Genomic DNA, 13,183 nt, shown 5'->3' with positions numbered 1-13,183 from the left:
AAATCATTCCCATTGGTTTGCTCATTTGAAATTTTTATATAACAAATGCGATGTAGTTTTCTCATTGACAATTAATTAATTTTTATTCTTTCATTGTTATTAGCTATCAACATTTTTGGTATAGTCTTCATTGCCAATAGTCATTATAATATAAATACGTTACAAAAAAGTGCACTTAGGAATATATTTCATAAAAATAACAATATAAATAACCTCAAAATATGTCAAACTATTTCATGCCTTCAAAATTAGTATAATGTTCAAGGGGAACTGTAAAGGGAGGAAATGTACAAAAAAAAATTAACAACAAAAAATATATAATTATTTTACTTATATACTCCAAGTAACAAATATCATGAGAGATGCTTAAATTATAGCAAACCATATTTATTTAACAAAGTACCTCAATCTGTATGTATGAATGAATGTGGTATGAAAAAAATAAGTCTAACCTAAATTGCTGGTTAATTGAGAACATTAATAATTTTAAAACATAATTAACTCTGTTAAAAAAATAAATAAAATTTAAAAAACTCTTATTATGACTCAACATCCTCATCAGGGAGTTAATTATCTTAATTATAAACATTATAAAAACTCTACCTCAAAAAGAACCTGGGACAAAGATTTTTTTTTTTTTCAAATTAATATTGTATCTAATAAGGTAGATATATATATTCTGCATAACTTATAGTCAAAACTACTGTAAAAATTCATTATTTAAAGGAACCAGCCAATTAACTTTTAAATTTGGCTGGATATGCTACACTTATTTGTATGTATTGAGACATTGGCTAGTCTGACTATCATAATTAAATCCACTAGATTTCGTGGTCTGATTGACCAAATAACTTCTTTCAATTAATTAATCTTTATGTAAGGTATTAGTTGAAATAAAAAAGCTCTACTATTATTATTTATTATTTGGAGATCTTGAGATGTTTTAATTGTATTTTCTAATTTGGTGGTCAAAATTTTAATAATAATAATAATAATAATAATAATAAATAATAATAATTTCTTTACCTTTCTTTATGGAACTATAAAACGAGAATCAAATTTTATTTGAAAATATTGAATTAAAGATTCAGAGTTAACAAACATTTGGTGTCGTATTTACTTTGGTTTAAATGAAATATAAAAGGTGCCTGATCGATAAATGAAATAATTGTAGTCAGGTCCGATCGTAAAAAACCTCTGGGACCTTGTTTTCGGTTTTCCGAATTTTTTTGTTGGGCCCAACAAAAAAGAAGAAGAGACACGCTATATCACACATGAATATACACTTACATCTAATTCTATTTTACAAATGTGGAAAGTTACAACAAGAAAGTCAGTTTGTAAAGTACTAATACATTCTGACAGGGTTCCACACCTCGGGAAAACTCTTGCAGCGCTCTCACTGTGTTCACTGTCCAACAGAACCGTAACTGTGCAGTAGTTCAATTGTCTGTGGTGTTTGCTGAGAAGTGGGAGGGAAGTTTACACTGTGTAAGTGTGTACTGTGTTGAGGCGATTTTTGGTTTGGTGTTTTTGTCTGATGATCTACATCTAAAATACTACAAGATTATTGCCTTTACAATGGCAACACTTGATAGACAAACATTTCAGAAAGAGGTAAATTAAACATTTTAAAGAAAAGTTTCGGATATTTTTCTGCTAAGTATTTACTGAACGAATGTTGCCCATGTGGCTTATTGTGTACAGGCCAGGCCTAAATATTGTTTGGTTGTTTCTGTTTGATTTTTTTATTATATTATTATTATTTGTAAAAAAGTATTTATAAAATTTATTATTCTTTAGAATGACAGTTGGTTAGTTTAAACAGTGATGTATAAACAATAAGGCAAATGGACTTAGGTACAGTCTTAACCAGTAAACAAACAATTAAACCAACATTTAATAATTAATTTAATAAATTTGTATTTTTTTAGCCAGTTGAAAACAAATTCACTTTTAATACATTTATAAGAATAGATCAATTAATAAGTAAGGTCTTGTGGTGGAGATGAAAAAGTAGTGTCACGAGTGGGATTCGAACCCATGACCTTCGGCCCAATACGCCGTGCTTTAGCCACTTCAGCTATTGTGACTTCGATCCATCGGACACCGACCCCCCGAAATTTTTCCTCTTTTGGCCATTTTTCATCTCAACCAAGACCTTACATAAAAAGAATAATTAATTGAAATAATTAACATAGTCAATTCGACCATTAAACATAAATGAAATAATATAAAAACAGAATTGGTGATGGGTTTTGGTCTGTGAGTTGGAGGACTCATGCTGAACCGGTTCGTCACTGAAGATGGTGCAATGCCGAAATGCATTTGACTAACTCAAAATGGTGCAATAATTTGCAAAGCACTGTTTATGTGGTTTATTATTTTGAGATATGTGTACTAGATGCTTAAGGTTAAAAGGAGTCAGCTTTACCACCTTCTGCTCCGTGACCAATATTGCCCTATTGTGCTATCTTTATTATTATCTTGAGCTCTTTGTTGCTTTTTGTCAGATTCTAGAGCTTTGTTAATGGTTGACGTGTGTATCCTTCAGGCAAGGCTATTCCTCTCGCTGGAATAGGAGTAGGAGCCCTGCTTTTTCTGCTGCTCCTAGTCTATGTGCTTCTGGAGTCTGCAGTGTACATGAGAAGTTGAACTAATTTAGGTTTAGTACTAGTTAGTAGTTCTGTTGTCAGTTTCTGCAATGTTTCTTTAATGAACTTTTTCATCGCTGTCCAGGAATATATTCCCCTTGAACTGAGTAGTTACTCTTAACCCATGGTCTGATGGATTCACATGCCTTTGATGCTGACCCAAATGGCTGCAAATCTGGTCCTTACTACTAGTTAGGTAGTTGCCTTTAGTGCCGCTTGGCTGTCCATGTAGATGGTTATTCTTTTATTGGTACTACCTAGGTTTTTTTTTTAATTTATTTATTTCTTTTATCAAGTTGTACCTTACGTCCTTCTTTTGTGTGTAAAAGTAACAACACTGAAATTGTTTGGTTACATTATTATTTTACATTTGTTGCACCATGATCTCATTTTATTTTATTGAAGAACTGTTGGAGGTGACTTTCTGCTTTTGTGGTACCATGTAGTCTATACAGCAACATTAAACAAAAAATTTAATACTCATTAACTACAAAGAAAAAGAGGACAAATTAGTCAAGGAGGCAACAAGTAAAATAACTCTCTTAGATATTAACTGGGGGAGATGACATTAATCATTTTAAAATTGAAAGGCAGAGACTTTCAGAAGGTGGATTACACGTGAGAAAGCCTGTCACTGGTTCAGATCTTCTCAGCAAGAGTGGACTAAAATCTTGTTTTCGGATGAGTCAAAGTTTTGTTTGAGGTCTTCTGACGGCCGAGGGAGGGTTTGGAGAAAAACAGGAGAACAATAGTAAAAACTGTAAAGCAAATTTTTACTTATTTCAAGCTTTACAAAACTCTATCAATGGGCAAAATTTTACTTCAAGGACTACAGAAAACATATCGGAGTTCATAGCTCAAAAACCTGAAAAGTTCTGGAAGGGTAGAATTATAAAATGACATGGAAGATGGCTAAATGTAGTGTAACAAAATGGTTCATATATTGTCGATTAAATTTACTTACTAGTACTTGAAGTTTTTATTGAATTTACCAACAAAAAATGCTATGGACCTATTTTATGATGTGATATGTCATAAAACCTGAAGGCTATACTTACATCCTTAAGAATTATTATCTTAATATGATTAAAATTTAGAATATTATAATACATTCTTTAATTCATAAGGTAAATAAATAATTGCAGGTTGCATCAATGCGAAATGAAATTGAGAGGAATAGAACTGGCCTTTTCCAAAAATTAACAAGGGCTGCAATAAAATTCAAAACAAAAAGTGCTCCCGAAGAAAAATCAGAACATTATAAGCAAAAGGCTCAGCAAATAATAGAAGAAGCAGCAGAAGGAAAGGTAATAGTTAAATATATATATACATTTATAAGTGTAGTACTTTAACAATGTGATTTTCAGATGTTAGATAGAGATGATATCATTAAATTTTTGTTATCCCATACAGAAGAAGAACTTGAACAGTTACTTAAGGATGTAAGTATAGCCAAATTATTTTTTACTAGTATTACAGAACGCTTTAAAAGAAAATTATGTTAATTAATTAATTTTTTAAAAATAAATTACAGCCCAATTTACAACCTGATGTAAAGTTCAAAGCAAAAATGGGTCTGCAATATCCTTCACTTAGAAGTACTATAAACCACTTCCATAATAGGTATCCAGCATGGAAAGAAAGTTTACCAGATCTGTTGAAAGAATACAACCATAAACCACCATTGCAGAAAAAGGTGACAGAATTAAAAATAAATAATAAAGCTCAAAGGAGTGCGGTAAAAGAGGATTTTTCTGAATCACTGATAAGTGATTATTGCAATAATTGGTCTGTGACAGAAGATTTAGATATAACTCTAGTCCTTAATACAAACAAAAAGCGCATGAATAAATTCGATGATAATTCAAAAGGAATGAATCAATATGGAAAGAAAGGGAAATTTGTTCAAAGAAAACCATGTTCTAAAATGATGGACTTGCAACAAAAACATACAAACTCAGATTTTGCACTAAACAAAAGATTTGATAAATTTGATAAAACGTCAAATAAATCTTTTACAAAAAATAATGATTTTAAATATATAAAAACTCTTAATTCTCCTGAAAAAGATGCACTTTCCAAATCATATGATGCTGGCATGAGTACTAATGGTGACAGTGAGATGATGGTTGACAAAACTGGTTCTGAAAACCAAACGAACCCTAATGAAACTGTGCCAGTCAAGAAAAATCCTAGTTCCGATGTTGAAATGAAAGTAGAGGAATTAAAGGCTGATCCTTTTTTCATGACGAAAGACAATAAAGACTACATGACCTCATCCAAAGTTGAACTACCCAAAAGTGAAATACATGAAGACAAGGCTGATAATGAATTGAAGTCATATCATTTGAAAAATTTTAAGAACATGAATCAAAAACCTCCATACTTTAGTGACCAGAAGCCATTTGGCAATAAATTCAATAAGCAAGATTATTCAAATCGGTTTGGCAATAAATTCAATAAGCAAGATTATTCAAGTCGGTTTGGGCAAAATAAACCTAAGTTTAACTCAAGACCAACGTTCAGACCAGGTGGAAACTGGAATGGAAATTTTAAAAATAATCAAAACCCAAAAACAAGATATGTAAAGCTTCATCCATCATGGGAGGCTAAAAAGAAACAAATGGCAAGCCTAACTGAATTCAAAGGTAATAAAATAGTATTCAATTAAAACTTTTGAAATTTTCTGTTAAAGTGTAAAATGTATGTATACATACAATAATACAGAATTTTATTGTAATTTACTGTTTTTATTCCTGGATGCCTAAGACATAAGAATATATTCTGAACCTTTTGCATAAAATTTCCCTCTTTTTCCATCTTTTTTTAAGATAATTACTTTACTCCCAATTATTCTGAAATATCCAACTTAAGACCTTTTACCAAACCATATTTCATAGGGCGTTTAAGTCTTCCAATGTTTTTGTAACACATATGTTTCTTATGAATGTGGCAGTGTTAGGATATTTCAGGAATTTTGTTTGTAGCATCATATTTCATGCCATTAATAATGTATGATTTATGATTCAGTTGTCGAGTATGGTAGAGCAGTAGCGTATTAGGGCGAAGGTCGTGGGTTTGAATCCCGCTCATGGCACTGACTTTTTTATCTCAACCAACACCTTACATAAAGATTTAAATTTAATTTCATTGTTATACAGTCCATTGCCACAGGCGCAATCATTTGGTCCCTATCAGAACGGGTATAGAACTTTGAAAATTTCAATTAGGGACATCGGCATCCTGTGCAGGTTGATGGAACTGGAATGGAAGCCATTTTGTTTTGATGTTAGTCGTTTTCATCTTGTTAAGTTGTCGTTTGCTCATCAACCTAAAAGCCAAAGAAAAAAGTAAACTATTTCGAATTCAGAGATTGTACGATTTCAGAGGAAAGACAGTGGAGTCGGGTAACATAGACAATTTTAAAACAGCATATACGCTTCTGTCAAAGATGATGGATGAATTTAACAATTTTTGAATGAAATGAGAGTAAAATGAAAAGAGGTATTGTTAGATGGTGTTGACAATTATGTTCCCCAATTTTTCCACTTCAACGTTGGATATGGTTGAACAGATAGAATGGGTTGTAGAAAAGGTAAAAGCGCAACCGCCACCCTCCCTGAGTGCGGCATCATCCTTATCACCGTCTCTGGTAACTAATCCGTAAAACAAAAAATTGGAAATTCCCACCTTTAATGGTTCTCAATATTCGTGGCCTTTGTTTTATGAACTATTTAAAATTTGTGATGAGGATGACAGCTTCACCAACCAGGAAAATTTTTAACATTGAACGCCCGCATTGACTGGAGCAGCCTTTAGTGTTTGTAAAATCTTTAAGGTGTGAATAATAATAAATAATGAAGCTATATGGAAGGCCTGGATTGATCGCTTTAATGATGAAAGAACACTGGGGACTACCCATTTCGAAAAAATATTTAGTTTTAAACCTTTACGATCAAAATCTCAAGAGTCTTTGAGATTTTATATTGTTTAACCGAAGTTTAAATATTTTGTAGCCGATAAGCAAAACAGACTTTGAGGCTGTTTTCCCAGATAAAGATATGCACACTTATGAGGACTGTCAAGTTTCTTGAAAAACAAATTAAAAGTTATGACTCAGGACGAAGGCAAGTCTCAGACTATCCCCAGTCCCAAAGGCAGGATTTAAATCCACACGTACCTTTGTTGTGGAACTCCTTCAAAAGAGTGCAAAACAATCATGTCTGTTTGTCGGAAAGACGCCCATCCTTTTCAAAGTTGTCTGGACTTTCGAGACCCCTCTCTTTGGCTACAGTTTGGCTAACTCACAAATTGTCAGAGTGCAAAGGCAAAAACAATGGTAGGCGTTGCCAATTGCCAGACCACAATTTGCTACATTTGAAAGATCTTCAGTCAGAAAAGATCACTCCCACTCACACAATTACTTCAACTCCGATGGGCTGGCTTTGACCACTCTATGTTTGTTGAAACAATCTAGTATGGATAGTGTTGGAAATAATCAGTCGATCATTTTATCGACAATCGTCATAAATATTCCAGGAAACGGGAGGAAGAGTCAGGATTTTTTTGGTATCTAAGATTTTTCATTAGATTCAGATGTAGAATAGCGGCGTATCAAGCCGAAGATCGTGGGTTCGAATCCCGCTCATGCCATTGACTTATTTATCTCAACTAAAAACCTTAATTAATTGTAATTTTTCATTAGTTTCAAAATTTTATTTTTACATATTTAATACAATTGTGGAGCGATAGGTATTTGAGATCTAGTTGAAATAGTCACATACATCAATATTCAAAAAGCAACTCATACCTCAACCAGTAGGTGAAAATCTAAAAACAGGTTAAAACTACTTTTTCGAACTTTCTTGAATTTTAGATGTTTCAGTAGTTTCAGAAAGTTCTTTTTTACATATTTGATAAATTTTCTGAATGGATAGTATCTGAGATCTAGTTGAAATTGTCGAATACATCAATACTCTAACTCACAAATCACACCTCAAGCGGTAGGTGAAAATTTGAAAACAGGTTAAAACTACTTTTTCGAACTTCCTTGTATTTTAGATGTTTCAGCAGTTTCAAAAAGTTTTTTTTTACATATTTGGTTCACTTTCTGAAGGGAGATCTAGTTGAAATTATCGAATACATCAATACTCTAACTCACAAATCACACCTCAAGTGGTAGGTGAAAATCTGAAAACAGGTTAAAACTACTTTTTCGAACTTCCTTGTATTTTAGATGTTTCAGCAGTTTCAAAAAGTGTTTTTTACATATTTGGTTCACTTTCTGAAGGGAGATCTAGTTGAAATTGTCGAATACATCAATACTCTAACTCTCAAATCAAACCTCAAGCGGTAGGTGAAAATCTGAAAACAGGTTAAAACTACTTTTTCGAACTTCCTTGTATTTTAGATTTCAGCAGTTTCAAAAAGTTTTTTTTACATATTTGGTTCACTTTCTGAAGGGAGATCTAGTTGAAATTGTTGAATACGTCAATACTCTAACTTGCAAATCACACCTCAAGCGGTAGGTGAAAATCTACAAAGAGATGAAATCTACTTTTTCGAACTTGTTTTATTTTAGATGTTTCAGCAATTTCAAAAAGATTTTTTTACATATTGAGTACAATTTCTGAAGAGGTAGTATTTGAGATCTAGTTGAAGTAGTCTAATACATCATTATTCTAACACGCAATTCACACCTCAACCGGTACATGCAAATCTAAAATCCGGTTAAAACACTTTCTTGTTCAAAGTTTTTTAGTACTTTAGATGTTTCAGTAGTTTCAAACAGTTTTTTTTACATATTAGGTACAAATTCTGAGGTGATAGGTATCTGAGAACTAGGTGAATACTTGAGTAGATCAAAACCCCAACTCGCAACTCCCCCAACCAGTAGGTGAAAAAGTAAAAACGGTTAAAACATCTAGATATTTCAGTAGTTTCAAAAAGGTTTGAAATAGTTGAATACATCAAAACTATTCTTGCAACATATACGTCAACCGGTAGGTGAAAATATAAAAAAACGGTAAAAAATCAACTTTTTCTAAGTTTTTTGGTATTTTAGATGTTTCACTAGTTTGAAAATGTTTTTTTACATATTTGGTGCAATTTCTGGAGCGATAGGTATCTGTGATGTAGTTGAAGAAAGTTCGACTCTTGTTGGATTGCGGCAGCCAATCAAATCTTTTCAAGAACTTGGGGGTTCCAATAGAAAAAGTAAAGTAATCTGTTCTCGGTTTTGAGGGAGCAAAAAGCTTAGTTCGAGGTAAATCAACTTACACCATCATTTCTCGATTTGACCAGCAGAAGGGGTTCTCCAATTTTTCGTCGTGGAAAGAATTGTCTATATACTTCCTTCCGCGAGGTTGGACATTTCTTCGTTGGATTACTTGCAACTGGGGGAAATCGATGGAATCCTGTCTGCGGAATTGTTCCCTTACATTATGGGAGGAGCTAGAAATAAGCTCGTCTTCAAATTTGCCAGTTGCCATACAAACACAATTTGGTTTTGTGGCCATACTTCATAGGCAAAGGATCAAGTACGAAGAATTCTGCCGGTAGAAGATTCAATTAAACAGTTTTGGGAATTAGAAAACCTACCTCTACTTCCAGAAAATTCTCTCAACTCTGATTCAAAAGAGTGCGAGAGGTTTTTAAATTTATTTGTTAAACGGGATAATTTGGGAATGTATATCGTGGTGCTCCCGGTACGAGAAAATCCGTCTTTGTTGGGTAATTTCTTCGAAACCGCCAAGAGACGATTTTTGAGTCAGTAGAAAAACTTTTGTAGGTCCCCAGCCTTAAAAAAGGAATATAGTGCTATTTTCCAAGATTACTTGGAACAATCAGTATGTCTGGAGCACCCATTCCGAATCTGGTAAAGGAGAAAGGATATTTTATTTTCATACAGTCCATTGTCCCAGGTGAATAAGTAAGCGAATGGACAAATAAATAAACATTAAAATAATACGAATAAGGATAATAATATATAAATAAACAAACTAACTATTACACTATAAACCTAAATTATTTTAAAACATTAATTGTAAATTTAAACAATGGTCACACAGTCTCTATAATTTAATGAGTCATTCACTAATAAGTATATAATGAATCCCCATGGTGGGTGTGTTGGGGATGGTAGCGTTGTAAGGGGTGCGAACTGCCTGTTGGGCAGAGGATGGCTCATGAGGAAACCTCCGGGTGACAATGAACCCACAGTGACATGATGAGGTGCTAATGAGGGAAAGATGCTGGCGTCCCTTGAAAGAAAGAACAGTAGGTACTTCGGCCGTCCCTTGCTCAAGGGCATCTGGCTCCCTCCTGATTTCTAGTGTCGTCGCGGTGTGTCTCTTGCTCATTGTGTGTAAAAAAAGAGTGGAATAATGTTAAGATAGCTCTAAAGTGGCACATGACCTTCCAATTACTAAGTCGCAAGAGTATCTTCACATCTTGATTCCGAGAAGAAAAAAGTAGCAGAAGCCTGGGCCTAATCTGAAGACTGGCAACTTTGTTTTGTGAACTCCTCTCCTGTCATGGCCTATTAGAAGAATCAGTCAGGTTCATCCAGGATCTGACATCACAAGAGAGTCACCATAAAATTACCTGCTGGAACTTACATCCGGCTAGTTCGTTCCCTCACTTCCCTCCCTTCACCTGATTTATCTAAGTTTTAAATTTAAATTTATCTAATTTCATTTGACTAATTAACTCTTCAGCGTCCTTCTTTTGTACTCCCATTTTTCTAAATTTTATTTTAATTATAAAAATTGGTGGGCGGTATGTTTCGGACAGATATATATATATATAAATTTTTTTTTTAAATTGTTGGAATGCGTGGGCATGCTACTTTCAGAAGATTTTTAATTGCGTCTTAACCTTTTCTCGCCTCTACAATTCCTAGTGTTTCCTTCTCTCTTGAGTCTTCGCTATACTCAGTTACGAGAACACCTCTTATGTTTTTTCCCTGATTTACTTAAATCAAGTCCTCTCTTTGCCAAAATCATCCGTCTTCTTTCTCAGAATACCATGGAGCTCCAGTTAAAGGATTCGTGCCCGAACTCTCATCCCCGTCTCATCTGCCACAAAAAGTAACTGAGTAAGTAACCCTCCTTTTTGTTTCTTCTCCTTATTTTTATTTTATTTTGACATTTTATTTCTCAACCACATTCCCTCCTATTGTCTATTTTTTTTTCTCTTCTTTTCTTAAGAAAGGGTGCACGCTCAACATTAATAATAATAATAATAATAAAATTTTTAGTTTCTGATACTTTTCAACAAATAAAAATGTTTTCAATTTCACATTTCTTAATGGACAAATTGAAGAAAAAATGTGGTAGGAAGACAATCAAAGCAAGATTTGGTTAACTTTTGCAACATAAATAAAAGCTGAATGGGTGAAGTCAGTGATGAACAAATGAAGACAACTTATTCACGTTCCTGAGTGAGTTGCAGGATCACCAGGGCACAAATTAAAAAATAATCGAAAGATGAACTGATGGAAGATATATTTGTATTAAAAAGGAAAATGTATGAAAAATGGCAAAAAGGAGGGAAAATCCGAAAGGTTGTAGGTTGAGATGGGGAGTTGTCCGAGTGGATCGAAGTCACGATAGTTCAAGTGGTCAAAGCGGCGGCGTATTGAGCCAAAGGTGGGTTCGAATCCCGCTCGTGACACTAATTTTTATTTCAACCAATACCTTACATAAACAGATTAAATAATTGAAAGAAGTAATTTGGTCAATCAGACCTCTAAATATAATGGATTTCATTTGAATTAAAGTTATAATTCTGCGTCATCGGAGGCAAAACTGGATAACTGCATTAGGCTGGTGCAAAAATAATGCAAGGTTACTATTTGTACTGTACTATTTGTAATTTTGTTGAAATAAAAAAAATTTATTCGAAATATTTTCCATCACAATCTCCACACATTTGCCAACGTGTAATAAGTGTTTTTATTCCGCTGACATAAAAATCTTTATTTCGATACACAATAAAGTCTTCTTGGAAGGCGTTTTCGTTTTCACTGCCTTCACTAAAAATTTTATCGCTCAAGAAGTGATCAAAATTTCAAAATACCTGAAAGTCCGTAGGCGAGAGGTCTGGTGAATATGGAGGGTGCGGTAAGGTTTCATATCCTCATAAGTCCTTAAGTTCCAAGTCTTTAAGTTTCTGCAGGGTTGGCATTGCCACATGTGGTCTGGCGTTATCGTGAAGAAGAATCGGCCCCTTATGATTAACAAGCTAGACAAAGATGTTGCAATTTCCGGTGCATTTTGTCAATTTCACCATAATTCAGCAAATTATAGTGAACAATCCTAGCAGTACACCAGCGAACAGTCACCGTAACCTTTTTTGGGTGCAGATTTGGTTTCGGGAAATGTTTTGGCGCTTCATCCTTGTCCAACCACTGACCTGTACGCCTCCTGTTAAGGTACCGAATCCATTTCTCATCGCACGTGATAAATCGATCACAAAATGGATCATTTGGTGGCGCAACAGAAGAGACGTCTAAATTTCAAAGCATCAATTTCTTTGGGCTTCGGCTAATTAGTGCGGTACCCACGGCTTCTTTACTTTACCAATTTGCTCCAGATGGGGAACAGCATCGGTTGAGTGGTTACTAAACTCTTCCACAGTTTCCTTTGTTGTCTTACGTGAATTTTCTTCAATCAACGTTTCGAGTTGGTTGTTGTCCATAACGGAAGGCCTACCGCGACCTCCCCTGTCTTCGAGATCGAAAGTTCCAAGATAAAATATGTGAAACCATCGCTACACCGTGCATACGATAATGCTTCCCGTATGAAAACTGTAAAGGTTTGGACTGCACTGCGCCCAGGTTTAAATTCGTACAAACAAATTGGACGAAAATCTATTGTGGACATATTTAATTTAGCAGGTCCTCAATCTTTTAAAGTTCAGTATAAAGTAAAATGTTTTGTACAAAAGATAACAGTTAAAAGTATTTATTATAATCCATAAATTAGATTTGAGAATTTACGTTAATGCAAATAAAACAAAATTTCCAAACTGCATTAATTTTGCACCAACCCAATAAAATTTTGGCAAAATGAGATGAGTCCATATTGCAGTAAGTTATTAAACCTGTCATATTAGGTATAATTAATTAAGTCGAGAAGAAAACGCTGAAAAGTTACATTACCATTTCGATGTCTGTTTCGTAACAAGGTAATTAGTGCAGTTGTCTGTAAAATATATTGGTTTTTATTACAACTTGACTTATCTCATTGAACTCGTCTAGCAACACAAAGGAATATGTGAATAGTTGCAAAAGAGGTGGTACAATAATCAGCAATTGCCCTAAAGTATATGTACCAAAAGGTCAAGGTGAATTTGATGAAATGTGAGAACAATAAAAAAAGTTACCACAAAAATTAGATATGTGTAAATGTCTATAATTTAAAATCGCAATCTTGAAAAGTTTGGTTTTTTGACTTATCCAGTTTTGCTTTAAGTATGCAGAATTAACTACAGAAGTAAAAAACATAACTAAGTGAAATCCAACG

At 33.7% G+C, this 13,183-nt stretch overlaps 1 protein-coding gene across 1 annotated transcript; it reads left to right on the top strand.

The window, feature by feature from the left end:
• The first annotated feature begins 1,451 nt into the window (after nt 1-1,451).
• Nucleotides 1,452-5,389, top strand: LOC106672548. The gene is made up of 4 exons (XM_024226297.1): nt 1,452-1,617; nt 3,800-3,961; nt 4,022-4,096; nt 4,189-5,389. The coding sequence occupies exons 1-4, from the start codon at nt 1,582-1,584 to the stop codon at nt 5,323-5,325; spliced, it is 1,410 nt and encodes a 469-aa protein (XP_024082065.1). The 5' UTR covers nt 1,452-1,581; the 3' UTR covers nt 5,326-5,389.
• The last annotated feature ends 7,794 nt before the right edge of the window (nt 5,390-13,183 follow it).

This window comes from Cimex lectularius, unplaced genomic scaffold (assembly GCF_000648675.2).
Source record: "Cimex lectularius strain Harlan isolate CLEC.00 unplaced genomic scaffold, Clec_2.1 scaffold48, whole genome shotgun sequence".
Taxonomy (NCBI): Eukaryota; Metazoa; Arthropoda; class Insecta; order Hemiptera; family Cimicidae; genus Cimex; species Cimex lectularius.
Note: the sequence above shows the minus strand (reverse complement) of the source record. Positions and strands in the feature narration are given on the sequence as shown.

Coding starts and splice junctions, on each gene's coding strand:
- LOC106672548 (XM_024226297.1), top strand. CDS start 1,582: ATGGCAACACTTGATAGACAAACATTTCAGAAAGAG. Junction 3,962..4,021: donor AAGAAGCAGCAGAAGGAAAG/GTAATAGTTAAA, acceptor TGTGATTTTCAG/ATGTTAGATAGAGATGATAT. Junction 4,097..4,188: donor TTGAACAGTTACTTAAGGAT/GTAAGTATAGCC, acceptor AATAAATTACAG/CCCAATTTACAACCTGATGT.